Source organism: Haematobia irritans, chromosome 2 (assembly GCF_050003625.1).
Source record: "Haematobia irritans isolate KBUSLIRL chromosome 2, ASM5000362v1, whole genome shotgun sequence".
In the NCBI taxonomy this organism is placed as follows: domain Eukaryota; kingdom Metazoa; phylum Arthropoda; class Insecta; order Diptera; family Muscidae; genus Haematobia; species Haematobia irritans.
In genome coordinates this window covers 74150359-74175200 of record NC_134398.1, presented here as the reverse complement: position 1 = coordinate 74175200, position 24842 = coordinate 74150359, and the positions used below count along the sequence as shown (strand labels likewise).

The 24842-nt window shown below is 34.5% G+C and overlaps 1 protein-coding gene and 1 long non-coding RNA gene across 2 annotated transcripts; both read left to right on the top strand.

The window, feature by feature from the left end:
• Positions 1 to 482: 482 nt before the first annotated feature.
• On the top strand, positions 483 to 7348 carry LOC142225518 (uncharacterized). Its single transcript, XR_012719305.1, has 4 exons — positions 483 to 623; positions 739 to 1044; positions 1111 to 1698; positions 7131 to 7348. It is a non-coding gene; the product is annotated as an uncharacterized LOC142225518 (long non-coding RNA).
• Positions 7349 to 12085: 4737 nt separating this feature from the next.
• Positions 12086 to 12578, top strand: pen-2 (presenilin enhancer, gamma-secretase subunit). Its single transcript, XM_075295305.1, has one exon. The coding sequence runs from the start codon at positions 12168 to 12170 to the stop codon at positions 12471 to 12473; it is 306 nt and encodes a 101-aa protein (XP_075151420.1). The 5' UTR covers positions 12086 to 12167; the 3' UTR covers positions 12474 to 12578.
• Positions 12579 to 24842: the final 12264 nt, after the last annotated feature.

Sequence of the window (24842 nt, the reverse complement as noted above, 5' to 3'; positions counted from 1 at the left end):
TATGAATTGGCCCAAGCTCCCCCTTCCAAAGCTCACCTTTCGGTAGTCCGGAGGCTTAACATGTTATCGCCGTCACACAACAGCTGACATTGAACAGCCCGACACCATGCGATTTATCGTTCAATGGAAAAATACACATTTGTCGTTAACTGGCAATAAAAAATGTAGCGAGAACACAGAATGAATAGCAAATTAAACGTTCGAAAATGGGCAGATGTCACAAAGCCAACTCTTTTCACGAAGCCTGTGTAGCTGAAAAGAGCTGGGAAAATAAAATAAAATAAGAAAATATGGCCAATAATTTATGACACGACAACTCTGTCAGCTGTACGCGTTGTACGTTCCTTTTTGTGTAGTACCCAAATGTTGGCATATGCACAAAAACAAAATGTAAACAAACATAACACCGAGACCACTTCTCTCTGTTAAGAAATTTGTAATTTAAATATTTGCCTTCAATTATTCGTGAATACAAAATAAAAACCATTTGAAGTTGATGGTAAACGTTCGCCGAAATAACTACGTATCCCCGTGCTGCTAACTATTTTGTGATGATGAATATAAATGGCTCCTGTAAGCAAACATCGCCACAAATTTGCATGTATATAAAAGACTAGCCACAGGTAAAAACATTGGATTTCCATAATATTCATACAGATCTGATTATCTCATTCATTTTTCTTTCGTCACTTTCATATATGGTACACCGCGGTTTTATCCAACACAAATTGCAAATAGAATCGCACAAGCTGGCAAATTTATGGTCAAAAAGGAAGCGCTGCAATGAAGTGTTTGCATATCCATTTCTGGCAAATGCATATCAGCCAACAACATTTAGGTTCACCGGTGCCTGTGTAAATGTAATGATTATGGGGTGTGTCATAAAAATTGTGTTATGCAGCTGTATATACCTGCGATGACATGATGAAAATGTTTTTCAAATTTTGGAAAAGCAGCATTACAAACATTGTCCATGTACAGGTACAAAAAAAAAACATTGTACAATATTTAATTGGGTGAAAAATTGGAAAAGAATTTGAACAGGTAAATGAATGTGTGTTTGTGATTACAAACATGTTTGCGAAATAAATATCTTTCTTATTTTTACAGGGCAATTTGTATATGACACAAACAAATATATGGACAAAAAGGGATTCAATTGGAATAATATACAGGCTATCCGTTTTATGATGTGTGATTGCGTGGACAAAAATATCCATTTTACAAAACACTGCATTTGTGAATGAACTCTATGGCAGTGTAATTGAATCATTAGGAACAATGACTTTTGCCTTTTCGAGTTTGTTCATTGGCGTAAAATGTATGCACGCCGGTGATGATGGCAAATTCGTGTATAGAGGTGGCGAATAAAAAATCAAATCCTGAATACCTTAAAATGTGGACATTCACAAATTGCACTCATTTTGAGCAAAATCCTATAGGATAACTGTTGATGTTAAAGATAAGTTCAATGTGAAATAGTTTGTTTCTATAGTTACTAATTTTGTTTCTTTTTCTTCCTTACAGGTTTTCCTTTATATCTACAATACTAAAGTCTTTCTTTCTTTTTTATAGGTTCTTGATTGCCGTCAAAAATGGAAGATCGCATACGATGATATGAAATTTAATGATAATACGTGCGAACGTAATATTTAACAACAATGTTACAATTTAAGCTGCAGCAAACATTACAATATGGTGAGATCTCGACGATATAGTTTAAAGTAGAAATAAGTAGTTTAACTAGAATTAAGTAGTTGTACGTGGTTTAACTAGAATCATGTAGTAAATTGTCCAGGGCAATGCTTTTATTGTCGTAAGTGTTGTGCATGTATAATGCCGATTAGGTCGCCTTTCAAATTTTCAATTTCGTATTGGCTATTTCCAATTGCCTTTCGCACTCGGCATTTCAGCCACTGTTTGCATAGTTTTGCATTAATGCCTTTTGCAAAATTGCTTTGCACAAAGTTTTTTCTGAATACCTCTTGACCTGGTTTATATACCACATTGCGACTTCTACGATTATAATATTTGACATTTCTCTCATAAGCCTCGTGCATCTTTTCCTTCAAGCGTTTATGTATGAGCTGCATCTGGTCAGACTTAGGTAGAATAAGCGTTTCGCCTTCTGTTATCGAATTCAATTTTCTCAAAATCGTGTATGCGTCCGCATGAGTTATCATATTGTAACCATAGAGAGCAAAGTAAGGAGTTGTACCTGTTGAAGAGTGTACAGTTGATCTTAATGTGCATTCAATTTTCGAGAGTTTTTCATCCCATCGGGTTTGATCATCCTTCAGGTAACTTCTTATAGTACTCAATATGGTTTGGTTTACTCTTTCACTCGCGTTAGCCTGTGGTGCATGTATTGGCGTGCGAACATGTCTAACGCCAAATAATTTTAGTAAATCCTGAAACGATTCTGAAACAAACTGTTTTCCGTTGTCGGAGTGTATTATCTCCGGCACTCCAAATTTATGAAAAACTTCTTCGAGAATGAATTTATTAACCAAATTAACTGTTGCCTTAGGCATCGATTTCAATAAAACGAATTTAGTTTTATGATCTAAGACAATGAAGATAAAAGCCTTTCCTGATTTTGTTCTTGGGTAAGGACCAAGAAAGTCAATATATATTTTCTGAAAAGGTCTCTGTGTCTTCACTTCATTCCCCATTGGTGGTCTCAGGACTTGTTTAGGATTTTTAATTTCTTTGCATGTATCGCATTGTCTCACATAATCACTGGTATGAATTGCCATGGACGGCCAATAAAAGAATTGTCTGATATTATGTAATGTTTTCGCAATTCCTCCATGCGATGTATTATCCTCGTGTGCCTTTCTAATTGTTTCCTTTGTCAATTTGTCCGGTAGCCATATCTTCCAGCATTCGTTTTCGTTGTCTACATGGTCGTTGTTGAATTTTACCCTTTTATAAATAATCCCATCGGTGACTCTCAAGTCAGGTAATCGATCCTTATTCTGTTCAATGGTGTCTATGAGTGTTAAATACTTCTGGTCTTTAAATTCATTCGAGCTGAAATTCAATATACCTCTATGGTGATGAACAATCTCATCCATATTCAGCCTGGACAACATGTCTGGCACAATATTCTTTGAACCTTTTCGGTGTTCAATCGTGAATTTATATCCTTGGAGTTTTAAACTCCATCGAGCAAGTCTACCGTTTAGGTCGTGTTGCCGCATTAACCATTGCAGGCTAGAATGATCGGTAATAACAGTGAACTCCATGAGTTCAATGTATTGCCTGAATCGTTCAATGGCCAATAACACAGCTAGGCATTCTTTCTCAGTTGTTGAGTAATTTTTTTGTGCATTGTTCAGCTTCTTTGAAAAATATTCTATTGGGTGTTCGCCATCTTCTTCATCTTTTTGAAAAAGAACAGCCCCAATTCCAACATTAGAAGCATCACATTGCACAAAAAATGGCTTAGTGAAATCTGGGCTCGTTAATAAAGGACTTGACACTAAACGTAGTTTTAATTGCTCAAAGGATTTTAAAGCTTCAGGGGTCAAATTGAATTTTGGAGATTTCTTTAACGTATCCGTGAGAGGTGCTGACAAGGAAGAAAAGTCGTGGATAAACCGACGGTACCATCCGACTGTACCAAGAAATTTTCGGACATCCTTTTGATTTCTAGGCGGCCTTATATTCACTATCGCCTCTATCTTGCTCGGATCAGGCTTCAGTTTTCCTGCTCCTACTATATATCCCAGATACTTTAATTCCTTGTAACAGAACTTAGACTTTTCCATGTTAATGGTCAGTCCAGCCGCTGTTAACCTATTGCCCACAATATTGAGAATATCGATATGCGTGTCAAAATTAGATGATACAACCAATAAATCATCAAGGTACACAAATACCCGGTCCTTTAACTCTGAAGGAATCACCTTGTCCATCAGTCGACACATTCGTTGGGCTGCATTACACAGTCCGAAGGGCATTACTTTGAATTGATAATGTGGCCTTCCTTGGACTGTGAATGCAGTCAATGGCCGGCTAGATTCCTCCAGGGGAATTTGCCAAAATGCGTCCTTTAGATCTATGGCTGAAATGTAGTGTGTGTCACCTAGTCTTGCAAGCAATCCGTCAATATTCGGTAACGGATAAGCGTCTTTTCGCGTTACCTTATTTAGCTCCCTAGCATCAAGACATAACCGATTTTTATTGGGTTTTATTACCAATGTAACACGGTTATTCCAGTCCGCGTTTTGAGCCACCTCAATCACGTCAAGTTCCAACATTCTGTCCAGTTCATTATACATGAGTTTTTGAACAGCCGGACTGACAGGAAAATACCTCATTTTCCTCGGCGGTGAATTACCAACATCAATGCTGTGCTTTTCGAGATTAGTTTTGCCTAATCCAAATTTAGTATAGCATCGAAATGAAAGTTTTGCATTTTCTAGTCTCACAGTCTGTTCACCATCTAACTCATGCATTTTAAGCTGTTCAGGTATCTCGATTTCATCCACAGATACATTTCCCATCTTGATCCTGATACCAAGTTCACTCCATATGTTATAACCAAGTATTAGAGTCTGTTTCAAACTCGGAACCAAATAAAATATTTCGTCCCGTTTCATATCTCCACATTCGATAGTCAATTTCACTTTCCCTATTATCTGACGATTATCACCACTTGCAGTTTGAATAAATGATTTGAAATTTAGAACAGGTACATTCATCTTTTTTACGTTCTCTATACAATCCTTTCCCAGACAACATATGGATGCACCACTGTCCATTAGTCCTCTGTATTCAACACCATTTAATTTTACATTCAGGTAGGGTCTAATGTCATTGTCCGTGGCAAGATGTGTGGATGCGATCTCTTTCCTTTCTCGTTTTCGTTTGGCATGATTTGTCCTGGCTTTAATTATCTTTTTGCTGTGAGGGATGAAATTCTTGAAAATTCTCTTACGGATTTCATTGTAGTTTTTTAATCTCTCCTCATATGGTACAATAGTTTTCAAATTTCTGTAATCGTTTTCTTGTTCTGTTCTATCCAAAATTTTAGGTGTAATGTTTATGGAAGGTTCTTGTAGATTTGCAGTTTGTACAGCAGCGTCTCTTACTGGGTTTGACCTTGTTGCGAACATGTTGTCCCAGTCGCCTGCATGTTCCTTTTGAAGTTTCCCGCGCATTTGGGGCATTTGGGTGATGTGACTCCATCGAACCCACATTTGAAACAAAAAATGTTTCTTTGCTCCATCGGGCAGTCTATGAAAGTATGGCCTGCTGTTTTACAGTTCCAGCAGACAAGCTGTCTTGTTGAAGCTGTTGCTCGTTGAATTTCTTCAACTTCTTGAAAATATTCCTGTTGTTCAATATCATTGTAGTCCACTTCGTGTATACGTTTGAAATTATTTTGTTGTTGCTGTTGGCGACAAGAAATCCTTTTAGCAATGCTTCTTTCAGCTCTTTTACACTCCTCTAAGAGCTCATCTATAGTTTCGATATTCTTGGGGTAAATTAGCTGAACGAGACCTTCTTTCAAATTGTCTTTTATAATCCTGACAATTTCATATTCCTGGATTTGAATGCGCATTTGGTTTTTCAACTTTATTATTTCCGAGATAAATGTATCGGCAGTTTCGGATGGCAACTGACGCCTATCCATTATACGCCTCTGAATCTCGAAATCGCTTTCAAAATTTCGAAACTTTTTGACCAAATGGTACTTTAAATGGTCCCAGTGGCAAAAAGGATTTTGTTGGCGAAATTCCCAGATCCAGTCGTATGCTCGACCCGTCAATAAATGGTGAAATCCCCTGACAAAAATATCCCATGGACAATTATAATCCATTCTAAGGGATTCAGCCCTAAAAACGAAATCCTCTACACTAACTGATTTCGACGACCCATCAAATTTTATACCCCACTTTTGTAGCTGTAATGGAGTCATTGGTTTATATCCCAAGGCTAGATTTTGATTGACGTATTGTGTTGGTCCCTGATGGTGTAAATTAGCCTGTGATTGTCGTTGGTTAGGTATTTGTTGATAAGGTTGTTGATGGTGGTTTGGTAGAAATAGCTGTGGTGGTGGTTGATTTTGGCTAGTATTGATCCGTTGATTTGAATGGTTATTTAAATGAGGTTGTTGTATGAAAGATCCATTGCCATTGTCCATTCTATTATTGGAATTATCCGCAATCGTGCTATTTAAATGAGAATCTAATGAATTTCGTATAGCTTGTGGAATCATCACCGCTAAACTTTGTTCGATAGATCTCATTATTTGCGCCTGAACAGCTCCAACTGATGCATCTACATAATTGCGCAAATTAGCTCCGACGTCATTATCCGTGGCCTCTTGATCTGCTCGTTCGTTCACCGTAGGAAGCCTTTGTTCCTGTCTAGACATTCTCGAGAACTCTCTTCTTATTTCTTGTGCAGCAATGCTGTTGTATTCAGGGGTAGAAATATGGTTAGATGTCTCTGGGGAAGAAGTAGTTCGTGGCCCAAGTTCTCGGGGAAATCTCAACGACATAAGAGGATTTATGCCGTTTTGCGAAATGACAGTCCTGTTCAAGTCAGGTATTGAATTCGAATTTGAATTCTGAGTATTACTCGTAGAGTAGTTGTTAACGTGGTCCATCAAGTGTGCCAATTCCTGAGCTAAACTAGTGTTTCTAGCCGTAATATTATTTGTCGAATTCAAGTTTGTGGGCGCGATATTATTTAATCCCTGAGCTAAACGATTATTTCTAGCCGCAATACGATTTGATGATCGAGATGGTGCTCTATTGGTATTCATGATGAATTTTCAAAATTTTTTTGTATTATGCCCTTGATAAAATTAATTCGATTGGTAATAATTCAAATGAATAGATTTTTTATGTATATAGCAGAGTTTTGTATAAATGTTATTAAGCAAATAAATATTTTGATATAGATATTCGTTTAGATGAAAAGGCGTAAAACAAAGTATATAAATTTGATTGTTGTTATATATATGGTGTGAAATAATGGAAAAACATATAACATTTAGTATTAGTAAATTAGTTTTTTTTTTTTTGTATATAATATTTAGTATATATAGATGATAGTGTTTTAGTTGTTTTGTCAAGTTTAATTGCAAAATTATTAATAAATTTTGTTAGTTTCGTTTCAGGTTATTACTGGCTGAATTCTGTAAGCAGTTCTTGGTTGAGATAGATTGGTAGGCCGAAATTTAATACAATTCTATCGCATGCCCATAGCAATTAAGTCTTTCTAACTATTATTAGAAATTTTTATTTATAAGCAAACAAATTGTAATTAATATTATCTTTCCTGTTTCAATAAAAAAACATAAAGTAAATTCAGTCGAATTTAAAAACGAGGTGTTTCTTTCTTTTTAAATGGCGAGGTTTTTACTTCAAAAGATGTAAAAGGTTCCAAATATATGGGTGGAATAATTAAAATTGTTCAACAAATTCTTAGTCCATATTGAATATTTATAGAAACGAATAAATATAAAGCTATGTAGCTCAAACAAATTATGATTTCTTATAATATTCAAATATGATTAAAAACTTTTTTTTTTGATTCGCTCAATATTCGAAAATACTTGGGAATCGTTACGACACAGCATGGTACTAGCAGCGTACCTTCCGGGATACCGTTCCGAAGATATGTTCTCATATAGTGCGTTTGGTTATTGGTATTCTACATTCTGAGATGGATGATTTTGATGGTTGCCAAAATTGATTGACAGAGCTGGGATACCTGTTGTGCATACATACATGAAAGCAAAACATAATATCTCAGATGTCAAGACATCAAATCAGCTCCATGTTGCCGGGCGCCAAATTTGTAATGCCTCTGAGTGTATTTGCGGAAATGGTACTATTGTCATAGGCTGCGGCTTAGCTCGCCGGACGGGCAGGTTCTTCTTCCGCTGAGGACATACAAATTACTTTTAGTACCATATAAATTCAAAATTCAAAAATATAACTGCCACTCTAAATGAAAACAACCAAATAATGATATGTAAATGAATCGGGATTGGATGCCTTTTTTCCTTTTGACCGTTACGATATTTTTTTAAATTCAATCGTCTGTTTAAATTTCGGCCAACGACTGAGACCAAGGTGATATTATCTCGAATGGCTGCCCACCCCGTATGACTTCACAGTCATCCTTGGTATTTTCCATGCCATATTTATGAAAATACCCCAAACATGAATTAGTCTATCTCTAACCCACTGTTACATTTTCAGCCTTTTAGTATTTATACTAAACACATGTTGATTTCTCTACTTTTCACATTAATACAATTTTTATTAAATCAGTATTAGTATTTATAATGAAATATAAACAAATTAATAATTATAACATCTTTTATTTTTAATTACATAAATTATATTAGTTTATTTTCGAATAGTTTTTCATATAATTTAACAATATATTTCACATTATTAATATTAATGTAATTGTTTAAAATTTTTGTTTAAATATATGAATGGATATATATTTATTGTTACTATTTATCGTTTTTATTAATATTTTGTTGACAATTTATTTTTGAGATTTATTTTAAAAAGAATTCTGTTATAAAGATGACTTTATGAAATTTGCCAAAAATCATATTTATAAACAAATTAGAATGAAAATTATGGATTTTAAATTGGTCTATTAATTGTTTTAAATTATTTCTTTTTTTTTTTTAAATAGCAACAAATAATTTTATGTGTTTTGTTCAGTAGAATATTCAATGATCGATTATTGTTTTAATATTTTTAATTTAGGCCTAAAAGAATCATATTTATTATACACAATTATAGACAATTTTACATTGAGATCTGTTTTTTTTTATATATGTATAATTAGACAAAAAATATAATCTTATAACATATTTTATATATATATTTTTTTTGTTTTTGTTTTTGTAAATTTCATGTATAGTTGTATATTGTAACCAAATGTTTTATTGGACAAATTGTATATATATTTTTTTTGCATGACTCATATATAAAAAAAAAATATTTTAAAGTAATTTAAAATAGAATAGTAGTTTAGTAAATCTTTCCTTTTTTTGTTTAGAATTTCAGTATATCCTTCATATATATAGTAGTTTTAATTTTAGTATATAGTTTTAGTTATTCTTTTTGGTTTCTCAGTTGTGATTTTTAAAATATACGAGTATTAAGTGGTAAGTACTTCTTTTTCTTTTTAAACAGCACAGACAACAAATATGTTGTAGTGCTTTCAATATATGGAAACAATTATGGCCGCGTCTGTCTCCAAGAATTTCCATATATGAGAGCACTACGAAGTTAATGGAACAATAGGACACAGGACTAAAGTTGTTTGATTTTTTCTTTTTTTTTTGTTCAGCCTTAAAATATGTTAGTTTTCTTTACCTTATTTTTCTTTCATATAATTTAACAGCATTTATCACAAAACCTGCATGTATCAAAAAAGCTTCTGTTATTTCCAAGCTCAATTTACCAGTGGAGCTTTCGAGCGACTTGCCAGCCATCTAATTCTGAAATCTGCCTCCACGTGTTTTCGTCACTTCAACACGTGGGGTACATGCTGGTGTGAAGATGGCGTGGTTTCCTATTCATTTGTCCTATTCGAATAAAATAAACGAATTATCAACCTAAGATGAAACTACAGACAAAGTTATGAAAATACAACCCTTAAATGCTGAGATCGTAGTGAAATTATATTTTCTCTAAAATTCTATATAATTTTTATCGGATTTCACTCCTTGTAATTTTTGAAATCCCATAGAAAATATATTTGGGGAGATGCCCCAAACGATTTGCCACATGTATTTAACCAATTTGATGCAATAATACTTATATATAACATTATCCATCAACACTTAATAATGTACAAAAAAAAAACGTAGACTATTAATCGATTTTGTAAACTTATCTGTGTTATTTATACCACATCTTCTGTCAATAGTCAAATATACACAAAATTAGTTAATTATTACAAATCATTTTAGTATCACCATTGGTTTAATTCATGTAACAATTTCCCATACGATCTCTACACATTTACGTCTGCTACATTTCCCGTGGAATGTCAAAAATATAGTTAATTTATTTCCTAAATTATTTAATAAATAACTATTTTATATTTACCTTTATATTATATCAAAAAAAATTCAAAAGACTTTTCCATATAAAAAATGTGGAGACTCAATTTGAACTTTTTGCAGACACTATTTGTTAATATAAGATGTCGCTACTCAAAAGCACGTTTTATGAATGACACATGTATGAATTGGCCCAAGCTCCCCCTTCCAAAGCTCACCTTTCGGTAGTCCGGAGGCTTAACATGTTATCGCCGTCACACAACAGCTGACATTGAACAGCCCGACACCATGCGATTTATCGTTCAATGGAAAAATACACATTTGTCGTTAACTGGCAATAAAAAATGTAGCGAGAACACAGAATGAATAGCAAATTAAACGTTCGAAAATGGGCAGATGTCACACAATTTTAAGCGAAATGTTTTTAGCACTTCATTATCGTTTTTATTTAAATAAATTATAAGAAGCTAGTGCGCTTGGTGTTTCACAAAATATAAAATGGCTCTTGTAACAATAGTGATGGCAAAATACTTCCATGTACATTTCATACTTTTTCATATGCTTCCCACGGGAACCACTGTGGTGCAATGGTTAGCATGCCCGCCTTGCATACACAATGTCGTGGGTTCGATTCCTGCTTCGACCGAACACCAAAAAGTTTTTCAGCGGTGGATTATCCCACCTCAGTAATGCTGGTGACATTCCTGAGGGTTTCAAAACTTCTCTAAGTGGTTTCACTGCAATTTAATTTCTATTTGTAGTTGCGGAACATGTACATTGTTTGTGCTTTGTTTATTATCAACATCCAGCTGACAACGTATACAATGGTTTGCAAGATTTTACTGAGAAAAAATCTCTAGAAAAACTTGCAATTTCTCTATCTGATAACTGTCACATGTAGTCTCTCTCTCCGGCTCTCTTTTGTTGGCTTATTCGTGTAAGTGAAAGACTTCCAGTAAAAATTTGTGAGAATTATAAAAATATATCGGGGTCTCGAACAGAGCTTATATTTACCCTAAAACTGAAAAGTTATTCTATTTGAAAAAGTAAAGATTACCTGAAATAACAAGATGTCTATATGCTTCCTCTTTTTTCCAATAGGCTCATGAGTTTAGGTCCATACATGTGAGTTGGAAAAAAATGGGTATGATGTTACGAATCTGAAAAAGAAAAGAAAATGAAGAATTTTCAATTTGGTTAATAGGCCTGTTTCTGCACTCTTTTTCATTCAACATTTATGTCAAAAGAAATTACTTCAAATAATTTGTGTTTATTTTTATTTTGTTGTGTATTTATTGGTACCGTATCTTTACAAATTACATTGCCATACAAGACATAATGACTAATATGGTTTATTTATAATTATATGATGATAAAAATGGCAATTTTAATGGCTAAACTGGAACTTAATACCCACTTTAAGTCATTAAATTATTAAGAGATGTCTATTATGCTCCTTGGTGTTCGTTCTGCATTAAGTTTTCTACAGTTTTTCTGAGAAAATAGGAATTTTTACTTTACAGTTTTAATTTTGGAAACACGCCCGTAGTAGCGGCCAATTCAAAATATTTTCCTTTTTTAACTTCTTTATTTGTCAATTGTTGTTTTTTATCTCTTTTTGTTCGTGTTTTTGTCTAAACGAAAAATTTTTGAGTCACAAATTATTATACATTATTGGTCCCCCGAACACAGCTATTTAGACACATGATTGCTACGAATACAATTTTAAAGACGAATTGGAGAAAATGTTGCAAAGGAACCTTCCAACAAGCAAAATAGATAACGAACGTGTGTGAACCTAAAGTCGTGCACTTTTGTCTATTCAAGAACAAGAGGCAATTTGGACATCTTTTATAATTACAAAGTCTTTGTGAAAAAGGCTCATCCTGTGTTTATTGGGTAGCTTTCATTTCAGAAAATACTGGCAACGCTACAATGCGGTGACGTACTTATGACGCTTTCCGCACCGTACGGTATGACAATTCATCCTATTTAGTAAGACAATGTACGCAACTTTGCCAGATTTATTCCAACTATGACAACTGATCCATTTTTATTTTCTTGTTATAGACGCTAATTTTTCACAAAAAGTAGAATTATCATGAACATCTCAAAAGCAACAGGGGAGCAAAAACTTCAATTGTGTCGCACATATTTCCGTGCTGGTTTTGCACTACTGCCTTTTTTGTGGGCAGTAAATTTCTTTTGGTTCTTCAAGGAGGCTTTTGTGATGAGTTCTTTTCCGGAGCAGAGAACGATAAAGCAGTATGTTATATTTTCTGGTCTTGGCACTCTTCTGTGGACTATAGTTTTGACAATTTGGGTAATAATATTCCAAACACAACGTTCCGAATGGGGTGCAACTGCAGATTATATGAGTTTCATCATTCCTTTAGGAAAGCCTTAAAAGTAGCCCTTCCATTGTCATTTAAGCCTTTTTTCACTGTACGTATATAATAATTGAAACATGCATATATTAAGTAAGTATTAATAAATTGGAGGAGAAAAGAAATGTTTTATAATTTTCGCAGCAAAAACGATTGTAGGTATAAATGAAGCGTGTGGAGAGAAGTTTGAATTTTTCAATTCAATGTGGATAATTTGGAATTGAACATTGGTCCAAACAGCTTTGCTACAATTGCTAAAAAAAGTCTATATTCACTCTGGAATATATACATAAATCTCTCATTACTCCATCCATTGCTGGATATGCACTTATATGACCACAATTTCAATTGAATAAATCTACTAAAAATAATTTTCCTATTGTTAAATTAATATTACTATATACTATATTGAATTTGTATATTTTCAGAGACGTCTACCCTTGCAATGGATTCGTGTATTCGTGTATTTTTTTTAGTTTAGTCTGGATGTGGCAGTTATATCGAATTTGTATTAAAAGAGTACTATAGTCACTTACTATAGTAAGTGATCGTAATCAGAAATACAATGACTTCCCAAAGCTCTGGCGAAGGCTCTCTCCAAGTCCAGATCGATTACAAGGTTGTGTTTATTGCAACCAATTAAGCCTAGAAGGATAATTATGGATAATCGATATATTTTCAATGTTTTCAATGCTGGTTGCGGATTGAAAGAGGCCGTAAACCGTTTGAAAAAATTATAGTTGTTCAGATTTATGTATAGATGGTATTAAAATATCGCTCCCAACAAACTTTGAACAAACTGAATGTCTGTAGAATAAGGAAGGGTGTAGTTGGCAGTTGGCTTAATCGAATGGTCTAGAACTTTGACGTGAATAAATATTTTCAGTTGATACAATGTTTTCACTATGTGTGCCAAATTTGTTTTATATCATAAATGTTGTCTTCACATATCTCTCTTATATTTATACATTTAAGTATATAACCGCATAGTAAACAAATTTGTATGCCGTTTATTTACGTTTCGCACAGAGTAGAATTGATATCTAGTCTAGCTATACGTGCTAAAAACGTTTCAGATTTTGATACAGCTCCCAGCGAAATTGAATGATTTTTGATTAAAAGACGAGTGTTTGTCTAAAGTCGCCCAAACACCAAAACAGCAGTGGGTCTGAATTTTTAAAAACTTGTCGAAGTAGGTTTATCCTAATTTATCCAAATCTGAATGCCGGTTGGACTCGCATAGAAGGAGCAGATTCCTTTGTCATTAGTCAGTGGAATCGTAATGGACTGAATAGTCTAATTGTGCATGAAATAACGGGCTGCCACTATACCCAACCAAACGAGTGTGGATCTCGAAGAAACACTATATAATTAATTATTATATTTAATTAAGAGCATTAAATCTATTTTCTCAGCTGAAGTTGCGGGCATCATCCATGCTATTAATATTGCCGTTCAAACTAAAATTAAAGCGACAATTTTTTCGAACAGTTCATAGGATGCCTGTGGTGTACATTTCAAGAACTAAAAGTTTATCTTTGCGATTTTCTTAAAGACAGATCCCAAAATGATGACATATGAAAAGATTTGTTGTTCTCATGGGACTTTACATCTGTATCATCGCGACAGCACTCATTGAAATGTTTACCACTTGCGACATTACAATGGACTTAATAGTCTAAGTGAGCCTGAGATAGTGATCTAATCCATCATTTCAAAATTCGATTTCCTCATCGCTTCCAGACTCCTAAGTGACAAAATAACAATCTTCAACCATGTACTAAAAACTTTTGAAAGTAATTAGCCATCACTATTGTTAGGAGAGCCATTGATATGTTTTTGAAACACTGAGAGGAAACATCTTCTAACAACCACTGTTATCCACAATTAAACTACTTGGATAACAGTTGCTAATGGCATATGTATTTTAAAACTTCATAAGATTGGCTTCGGAATTGTAATTTAGTCCGATTATATGCCTATATAAGCGACCCTCGTTTTTGTTGTTGTAACAGTTTTTTATGTGGGTTCATCCATTTTGTTATGCTTTGGTACTTCAGCTAGTATTCAGAACAAGGATCTCTGCGGCAAGGATGGGATGTGTCCAGAGCACTGGCGGAGCTAGGAAATTTCTCTGAAATTTTCGACTCAAAAAATTTCAAATGAATGCAGTGATTTAAAAAATTATTCACGGAAAAAGCTCGTACGGTTCATGGTAGAATTATTTATAAGGTAGCCTCTCTAGAACAAAAATAATAACAAGATGTCCAAATTGCCTCTTCGTTCGTTATCTATTTTGCTTGTTGGCAGGTTTCATTGCAACATTTTCTCCAATTCCTCTTTAAAATTGTATTCGTAGCAATCATATGTGTAAATAGCTGTGTTCGGGGGACCAATAATGTATAATAATTTGTGACTCTTAAATTTTTCGTTTAGACAAAAACACGAACAAAAAGAGATAAAAAGCAACAATTTACAAATAAAGAAGTTAAAAGAGGAAACATTTTAAATTGGCCGCTACTACGTGCGTGTTTCATAAGTTTAAACCAAAATTAAAACTGTAAAGTAAAAATTCTTATTTTCTCAGAAATTCTGTACAAAACTTAACGCAGAAAGAACACCATGGAACATAATATACATCTTTTAATGATTTATATCTTAAGGTGGGTATTAAGTTCGAGTTTAGCCGTTAAAATTGCCGCCTTTACGAGAGATTGAATAAATAAATTTAATGCAATATCATCATATAATTATAAATAAACCATATTAGTCATGTCTTGTATTGCAATGCAATTTCTAAAGATACGTTGCCAATAAAGACACAACATTATAAAGACACAATAAAATGACTAAACTACAAGTGTAGCTTAACCAACAGAGGAAAAGTATGCTTGTCAAATTTTTTTGGGCAAAGCTTTATAGACTGCAAGATGGTTGAATGTACAGCTGTTTCGGAATTACCACATTCCTCATCAGCATCCTCTACTTGCAGCAAAACTATCAACCAATTATCAGAATAAATTCAGGCCGTTCACGAAACCCAAAAGTGAACCACACTTGAACCTTCCGAAAAAAGGTTTTACATGATAGCCGGCTTATGCCGAAATAAATTCGTACAAATATATCTCTTTTCCTATGCCATCGTCACATCATCGATTTGAGTGCAGTTGGCTGGGTTTATTTTGAGCGTGATTCCTCTTTTTTTCATTCGTTTTGTTTTGTTATTGTTGGTTTTATTTTCCTTTAATCATTGTTGTTGTTTTTGATCTCAGCTTAAAACCATGCATTGAAGGAAAAGTATGCTTGAATGAAGATAGAGGAAGCACGTTCAAAAACAAACCCAGCCAAATACATGCAAATCGATGATTTGAGTTTGGCAAAGGAAAAGAGACATGCTTGCAAATTTGTTTAGGCAGTAGCCAACTATCAAAACTTTTTTCGGAAGGTTCAAGTGTAGTTCACTTTGTGTGTCGCACATATTTCCGTGCTGCTTTTGCACTACTGCCTTTTTTTGTGGGCGGTGAATTTCTTTTGGTTCTTCAAGGAGGCTTTTGTGATGAGTTCTTTTCCGGAGCAGGAAACGATAAAGCAGTATGTTATATTTTCTGGTCTTAGCACTCTTCTGTGACTATAGTTTTGACAATTTGGGTAATAATATTCCAAACACAACGTTCCGAATGGGGTGCAACTGCAGATTATATGAGTTTCATCATTCCTTTAAGGTGGGTATTAAGTTCGAGTTTAGCCGCTAAAATCGTAAGTTTTCACTATTACTTTTCTTTAATAATAATTTAAAGGAATACAAACTTTGTAAAAATTTGCTTTGGGCTATTCCCCATCAACTTATAAAGAAATCTGCAACAAATATGTATAATTTTATGACTTTTTATACCCTGCGCCACACTGTGGAACAGGGTATTATAAGTTAGTGCATAGGTTTGTAACACCCAGAAGGAGACGAGATAGACACATGGTGTCCTTGGCAATAATGCTCAGGGTCCGTCTGTCCGTCCGTCCGTCCGTCCGCCTGTCTGTGAACACATTTTTGTGATCAAAGTCTAGGTCGCAATTTAAGTCCAATCGCCTTCAAATTTGGCACATGTTCCTAATTTGGGTCAGAATAGAACCCTATTGATTTTGGAAGAAATCGGTTCAGATTTAGATATAGCTCCCATATATATCTTTCGCCCGATATGCACTAATATGGGCCCAGCAGCCAGAGTTTTATACTGATTTGCTTGAAATTTTGTACAAACATAACACTTAGTCGTATAGTCAAGTGTGCAAAATTTGATTGAAATCGCCCGATATGGGCTTTCGCCCGAATGGGCTTATATGGCCCCAGAAGCCAGCTTTTTGGCTGAATTTGGTTGAAATTTTACACTAGGAGTACAATTAGTAATATAGTCAAGTGTGCAAAATTTGATTGAAATCGGCCAGAGTTTTTGCTCAATTTGGTTGAAATTTTGCACAGGGAGTAGATTTAGCATTGTAGCTATGCGTGCCAAATTTGGTTGAAATCGATTCAGATTTAGATATAGCTCCCATATATATCTTTCGCCCGATATGCACTTATATGGACCCAGAAGCCAGAGTTTTATCCCGATTAGCTTGAAATTTTGCACAAGGAGTACAATTGGTAGTATGGTCATGTGTGCCAAATTTGATTGAAATCGGTTCATATTTAGATATAGCTCCCATATATATCTTTCGCCCAGAAGCCTGAGTTTTATCCCGATTAGCTTGAAATTTTGCACAAGGAGTACAATTGGTAGTATAGTCATGTGAAATCGGTTCAGATTTAGATATAGCTCCCATATATAGCTTTCGCCCGATTTACACTCATTTGCCCACAGAGGCCAACTTTTTGCTCCGATTTAGTTGAAATTTTGCACAGGGAGTAGAATTAGCATTGTAGCTATGCGTGCCAAATTTGGTTGACGTCGGTTCAGATTTAGATATAGCTCCCATATATATGTTTTTCTGATTTCGACAAAAATGGTCAAATTCCCATCATTTTCCTTGTTAAATCGCCATTGCTTAGTCGAAAAGTTGTAAAAATGATTCTAATTTTCCTAAACTTCTAATACATATATATCGAGAGATAAATCATAAATAAACTTTTGCGAAGTTTCCTTAAAATTGGTTCAGATTAAAATGTTTCCCATTTTTTTTACTAACATTGTAGAAGTCTATCAAATTCTGTCCAGATCGACTGATATTTAAATGTATGAATTGGGGACAAACCTTTATATATAGCCCCCAACACATTTGACGGATGTGATATGGTATCGAAAATTTAGATCTACAAAGTGGTGCAGGGTATAATATAGTCGGCCCCGCCCGACTTTAGACTTTCCGTACTTGTTTTTACTGATTACTGATGATTCCATTGTCATTTAATCCTTTTTTCACTGTACGTATATAATAATTGAAACATGCATATATTAAGTAAGTATTAATAAATTGGAGGAGAAAAGAAATGTTTTATAATTTTCGCAGCAAAAACGATTGTAGGTATAACTGAAGCGTGTGGAGAGAAGTTTGAATTTTTCAATTAAATGCGGATAATTAAAATACCATGGTGGCCCCACCTTCATTGAACCCTTCAAGTCATCATTGCGCGATCTCTCATATGAGCTAAATTTTCTACTGACATTCGTATAAAAAATCAACTTGTTTCCCAGTTATGAGTCCGGAAAGCATGAAAGCATTGCCTTCAAAAATTGCCAATGGTTAGCATGCCCGCCTTCCATACATAGGATTGTGGGTTCCACTCCAGTTTCGACCGAACTCTAAAAAGCTTGTCAACGGTAGATTATCCACGCTTAGTAATGCTAATGACATTTCGGAATGTTTCAAAGCTTCTGTAAGTGGTTTCAACGAAAAGTGGAACGCCGTTCGCCATTGCGGTATCACAATGGACTAAATAGTCTAAGTGAACCTGAAATGTCAACCTGCCACTATACCTAACCTAACTTAACGATATGTTGGTATCTATGGACTCGTTTTCGTATCTAACATCGCAATATGTATACAATCGAATTGAACATTGGTCCAAACAGCTTTGCTAGAATTGCTAAAAAAGTCTGTATTCACTCTGGAATATATACATAAATTTCTCATTACCTCCATTCATTGCTCGATATGCACTTATATGACCACAATTTCACTTGAATAAATCTACTAAAACAAAATAATTTTCCTTTTCTTAAATTAATATTACTATATATATTGAATTTGTATGATATCTTAGAGACGTCTACCCTTGCAATGGATTATTCGTGTATTTTTTTTTTCTTTGCTGTTTTTTTTAGTCTGGATGTGGCAGTTATATCAACTTTGTATTAAAAGAGTATAAAATAAGTGATCATAATCAGAAATACGATGACTTTTCCAAAAGCTCTGGCGAAGGCTTTCTCCAGGTCCAGATCGATTACAAGGTTGTGTTTGTTGCAACCAATTAGGCCTAGAAGGATAATTATGGATAATGAATATATTTTCAATGTTTTCAATGCTGGTTGCGGATTGAAAGAGGCCGTAAACCGTTCGAAAAAAATTATAGTTGTTCAGATTTATGTATAAATGGTATTAAAATATCGCTCCCAACAAACTTTGAAGAAACTGAATGGTGAAAACATTTGTCTATAGAATAAGGAAGGGTGTAGTTGGCAGTTGGCTTAATCGAATGGTCTAGAACTTTGACGTGAATAAATACTTTCAGTTGATACAATGTTTTCACTATGTGTGCCAAATTTGTTTTATATCATAAATGTTGTCTTCACATATCTCATATTTATACATTTAAGTATATAACCGCATAGTATACAAATTTGAATGCCGTTTGTTTACATTCCGCACAGAGTAGAATTGATATCTAGTCTAGCTATACGTGCTAAAAACGTTTCAGATTTTGATACAGCTCCCACCGAATTTGAATGATTGATGATTGAATGATGATTGTCTAAAGTCGGCCAAACACCAAAACAGCAGTGGGTCTGAATTTTTAAAAACTTGTCGAAGTAGTTTTATCCTAATTTACCCAAATCTGAATGCCGGTTGGACTCGCATAGAAGGAGCAGATTCCCTTGTCATTAATCAGTGGTATCATAATGGACTGAATAGTCTAATTGTGCATGAAATAACGGGCTGCCACTATACCCAACCAAACGAGTGTGGATCTCGAAGAAACACTATATAATTAATTATTATATTTAATTAAGAGCATTAAATCTATTTTCTCAGCTGAAGTTGCGGGCATCATCCATGCTATTAATATTGCCGTTCAAACTAAAATTAAAGCGACAATTTTTTCGAACAGTTCATAGGATGCCTGTGGTGTACATTTCAAGCACTAAAAGTTTATCTTTGCGATTTTCTTAAAGACAGATCCCAAAATGATGACATATGAAAAGATTTGTTGTTCTCATGGGACTTTCTTTACATCTGTATCATCGCGACAGCACTCATTGAAATGTTTACCACTTGCGACATTACAATGGACTTAATAGTCTAAGTGAGCCTGAGATAGTGATCTAATCCAGCATTTCAAAATTCGATTTCCTCATCGCTTCCAGGCTCCTAAGTGACACAATAACAATCTTCAACCATGTACCAAAAACTTTTGAAAGTAATTAGCCATCACTATTGTTAGAAGAGCCATTGATATGTTTTTGAAACACTGAGAGGAAACATCTTCTAACAACCACTGTTATCCACAATTAAACTACTTGGATAACAGTTGCTAATGGCATATGTATTTTAAAACTTCATAAGATTGGCTTCGGAATTGTAATTTAGTCCGATTATATGCCTATATAAGCGACCTTCGTTTTTGTTGTTGTAACAGTTTTTTATGTGGGTTCATCCATTTTGTTATGCTTTGGTACTTCAGCTAGTATTCAGAACAAGGATCTCTGCGGCAAGGATGGGATGTGTCCAGAGCACTGGCGGAGCTAGGAAATTTCTCTGAAATTTTCGACTCAAAAAATTTCAAATGAATGCAGTGATTTAAAAAATTATTCACGAAAAAGCTCGTACGGTTCATGGTAGAATTATTTATAAGGTAGCCTCTCTAGAACAAAAATAATAACAAGACGTCCAAATTGCCTCTTCGTTCGTTATCTATTTTGCTTGTTGGCAGGTTTCATTGCAACATTTTCTCCAATTCCTCTTTAAAATTGTATTCGTAGCAATCATATGTGTAAATAGCTGTGTTCGGGGGACCAATAATGTATAATAATTTGTGACTCTTAAATTTTTCGTTTAGACAAAAACACGAACAAAAAGAGATAAAAAGCAACAATTTACAAATAAAGAAGTTAAAAAAGGGAATCATTTTAAATTGACCGCTAGTACGTGCGTGTTTCATAAGTTTAAACCAAAATTAAAACTGTAAAGTAAAAATTCTTATTTTCTCAGAAATTCTGTACAAAACTTAACGCAGAAAGAACACCATGGAACATAATATACATCTTTTAATGATTTACATTTTAAGGTGGGTATTAAGTTCGAGTTTAGCCGTTAAAATTTCCGCCTTTACGAGAGATTGAATAAATAAATTTAATGCAATACCATCATATAATTATAAATAAACCATATTAGTCATTATGTCTTGTATTGCAATGCAATTTCTAAAGATACGTTGCCAATAAAGACACAACAAAATAAAGACACAATAAAATGACTAAACTACAAATGTAGCTTAACCAACAGAGGAAAAGTATGCTTGTCAAATTTTTTTTGGGCAAAGCCATGGCCGAATAAGGAGGTTGAATCACGATAACAAAAACAACAAATTTCAATATGTTGTTTACAATTTTAAGAAGTCAAAATCAGCTGATAAAAGAATCGTATGGCATTGGTAAAAGTGGCAATTATTTATTCTTTCAATTGTCCTGAAAAAATAATTCAAATCCAGAGAAAAATAAAGTTTCAAATTTAATTGTGTCACCTATGAGTGATTGTGAAGTGGATAATTCATCCGAGGAACGCCGATATGAGACAAATAAGACTATAGTACCCACCAAAGTTAAGAATGGAAGTCAGTCAAATGGATCTTCGCCATCTATTAACAAAAACAGTTTATGATGCAGTTTAAAAACTGATGTGCGTGGTCTGGAATATGTTATCAAGATACTCCAGTCATCTTTAAACAATTCTCCAGCTATGAATGCGCGAGTTTGTTTGAGATGCATTTGCTATGCAGTGTCATTTGGAGAGGTGCAATCCCCATAAACATATGATTTTGACATCTTAAAATTTTGTCGAAATAAAAAAATTGTAATCATATGGGCCCATGATTTAACCTTCTTGTTCAGCCATGGGCAAAGCTTTATAGACTGCAAGATGGTTGAATGTACAGCTGTTTCGGAACTACCACATTCCTCATCAGCATCCTCTACTTGCACCAAAACTATCAACCAATTATCAGAATAAATTCAGGCCGTTCACGAAACCCAAAAGTGAACCACTCTTGAACCTTCCGAAAAAAGGTTTTACATGACAGCCGGCTTATGCCGCAATAAATTCGTACAAACATATCTCTTTTCCTTTGCCATCGTCAAATCATCGATTTGAGTGCAGTTGGCTGGGTTTATTTTGAGCGTGCTTCCTCTTTTTTCATTCGTTTTGTTTTGTTAATATTGGTTTTATTTTCCTTTAATCATTGTTGTTGTTTTTGATCTCAGCTTAAAACCATGCATTGACTAAACTACAAGTGTAGCTTAACCAACAGAGGAAAAGTATGCTTGAATGAAGATAGAGGAAGCATGCTCAAAAACAAACCCAGCCAACTACATTCAAATCGATGATTTGAGTTTGGCAAAGGAAAAGAGACATACTTGCAAATTTGTTTAGGCAGTAGCCAACTATCAAACCTTTTTTCGGAAGGTTCAAGTGTAGTTCACTTTGTGTGTCGCATATATTTCCGTGCTGGTTTTGCACTACTGCCTTTTTTTGTGGGCGGTGAATTTCTTTTGGTTCTCCAAGGAGGCTTTTGTGATGAGTTCTTTTCCGGAGCAGGAAACGATAAAGCAGTATGTTATATTTTCTGGTCTTAGCACTATTCTGTGACTATAGTTTTGACAATTTGGGTAATAATATTCCAAACACAACGTTCCGAATGGGGTGCAACTGCAGATTATATGAGTTTCATCATTCCTTTAAGGTGGGTATTAAGTTCGAGTTTAGCCGCTAAAATCGTAATTTTTCACTATTACTTTTCTTTAATAATAATTTAAAGGAATACAAACTTTGTAAAAATTTGCTTTGGGCTATTCCCCATCAACTTATAAAGAAATCTGCAACAAATATGTATAATTTTATGACTTTTTATACCCTGCGCCACACTGTGGAACAGGGTATTATAAGTTAGTGCGTATGTTTGTAACACCCAGAAGGAGACGAGATAGACACATGGTGTCCTTGGCAATAATGATCAGGGTCCGTCTGTTCGTCCGTCCGTCCGCTTGTCTGTGAACACATTTTTGTGATCAAAGTCTAGGTCGCAATTTAAGTCCAATCGCCTTCAAATTTGGCACATGTTCCTAATTTGGGTCAGAATAGAACCCTATTGATTTTGGAAGAAATCGGTTCAGATTTAGATATAGCTCCCATATATATCTTTCGCCCGATATGCACTAATATGGGCCCAGCAGCCAGAGTTTTATACTGATTTGCTTGAAATTTTGTACAAACATAACACTTAGTCGTATAGTCAAGTGTGCAAAATTTGATTGAAATCGCCCGATATGGGCTTTCGCCCGAATGGGCTTATATGGCCCCAGAAGCCAGCTTTTTGGCTGAATTTGGTTGAAATTTTACACTAGGAGTACAATTAGTAATATAGTCAAGTGTGCAAAATTTGATTGAAATCGGCCAGAGTTTTTGCTCAATTTGGTTGAAATTTTGCACAGGGAGTAGATTTAGCATTGTAGCTATGCGTGCCAAATTTGGTTGAAATCGATTCAGATTTAGATATAGCTCCCATATATATCTTTCGCCCGATATGCACTTATATGGACCCAGAAGCCAGAGTTTTATCCCGATTAGCTTGAAATTTTGCACAAGGAGTACTATTGGTAGTATGGTCATGTGTGCCAAATTTGATTGAAATCGGTTCATATTTAGATATAGCTCCCATATATATATTTCGCCCAGAAGCCTGAGTTTTATCCGTATTAGCTTGAAATTTTGCACAAGGAGTACAATTGGTAGTATAGTCATGTGAAATCGGTTCAGATTTAGATATAGCTCCCATATATAGCTTTCGCCCGATTTACACTCATTTGCCCACAGAGGCCAATTTTTTGCTCCGATTTAGTTGAAATTTTGCACAGGGAGTAGAATTAGCATTGTAGCTATGCGTGCCAAATTTGGTTGACGTCGGTTCAGATTTAGATATAGCTCCCATATATATGTTTTTCTGATTTCGACAAAAATGGTCAAATTCCCATCATTTTCCTTGTTAAATCGCCATTGCTTAGTCGAAAAGTTGTAAAAATGATTCTAATTTTCCTAAACTTCTAATACATATATATCGAGAGATAAATCATAAATAAACTTTTGCGAAGTTTCCTTAAAATTGCTTCAGATTAAAATGTTTCCCATTTTTTTTACTAACATTGTAGAAGTCTATCAAATTCTGTCCAGATCGACTGATATTTAAATGTATGAATTGGGGACAAACCTTTATATATAGCCCCCAACACATTTGACGGATGTGATATGGTATCGAAAATTTAGATCTACAAAGTGGTGCAGGGTATAATATAGTCGGCCCCGCCCGACTTTAGACTTTCCTTACTTGTTTTTACTGATTTAGTTTTCACTTAGTGGAAAAATGACTGAATGATTTTAGCGGCTAAACTCGAACTTAATACCCACCTTTAGGAAAGCCTTAAAAGTAGCCATTCCATTGTCATTTAAGCCTTTTTTCACTGTACGTATATAATAATTGAAACATGCATATATTAAGTAAGTATTAATAAATTGGAGGAGAAAAGAAATGTTTTATAATTTTCGCAGCAAAAACGATTGTAGGTATAACTGAAGCGTGTGGAGAGAAGTTTGAATTTTTCAATTCAATTATTGAACCCTTCAAGTCATCATTGCGCGATCTCTCATATGAGCTAACTTTTCGACTGACATTCGTATAAGAAGTCAACTTGTTTCCCAGTTATGAGTCCGAAAAGCATGCGGCAAATCTATTGCCTTCAAAAAATTGCCAATGGTTAGCATGCCCGCCTTTCATACGTAGGATTTTGGGTTCCACTCCAGTTTCGACCGAACTCTAAAAAGCATTTCAACGTTGGATTATCCACGCTTAGTAATGCTAGTGACATTTCGGAATGTTTCAAAGCTTCTGTAAGTGGTTTCAACGCAAAGTG

Bases quoted from the DNA above. Each gene is read 5' to 3' on its own strand.
- pen-2 (XM_075295305.1), top strand. From the start codon at position 12,168: ATGAACATCTCAAAAGCAACAGGGGAGCAAAAACTTCAATTGTGTCGC.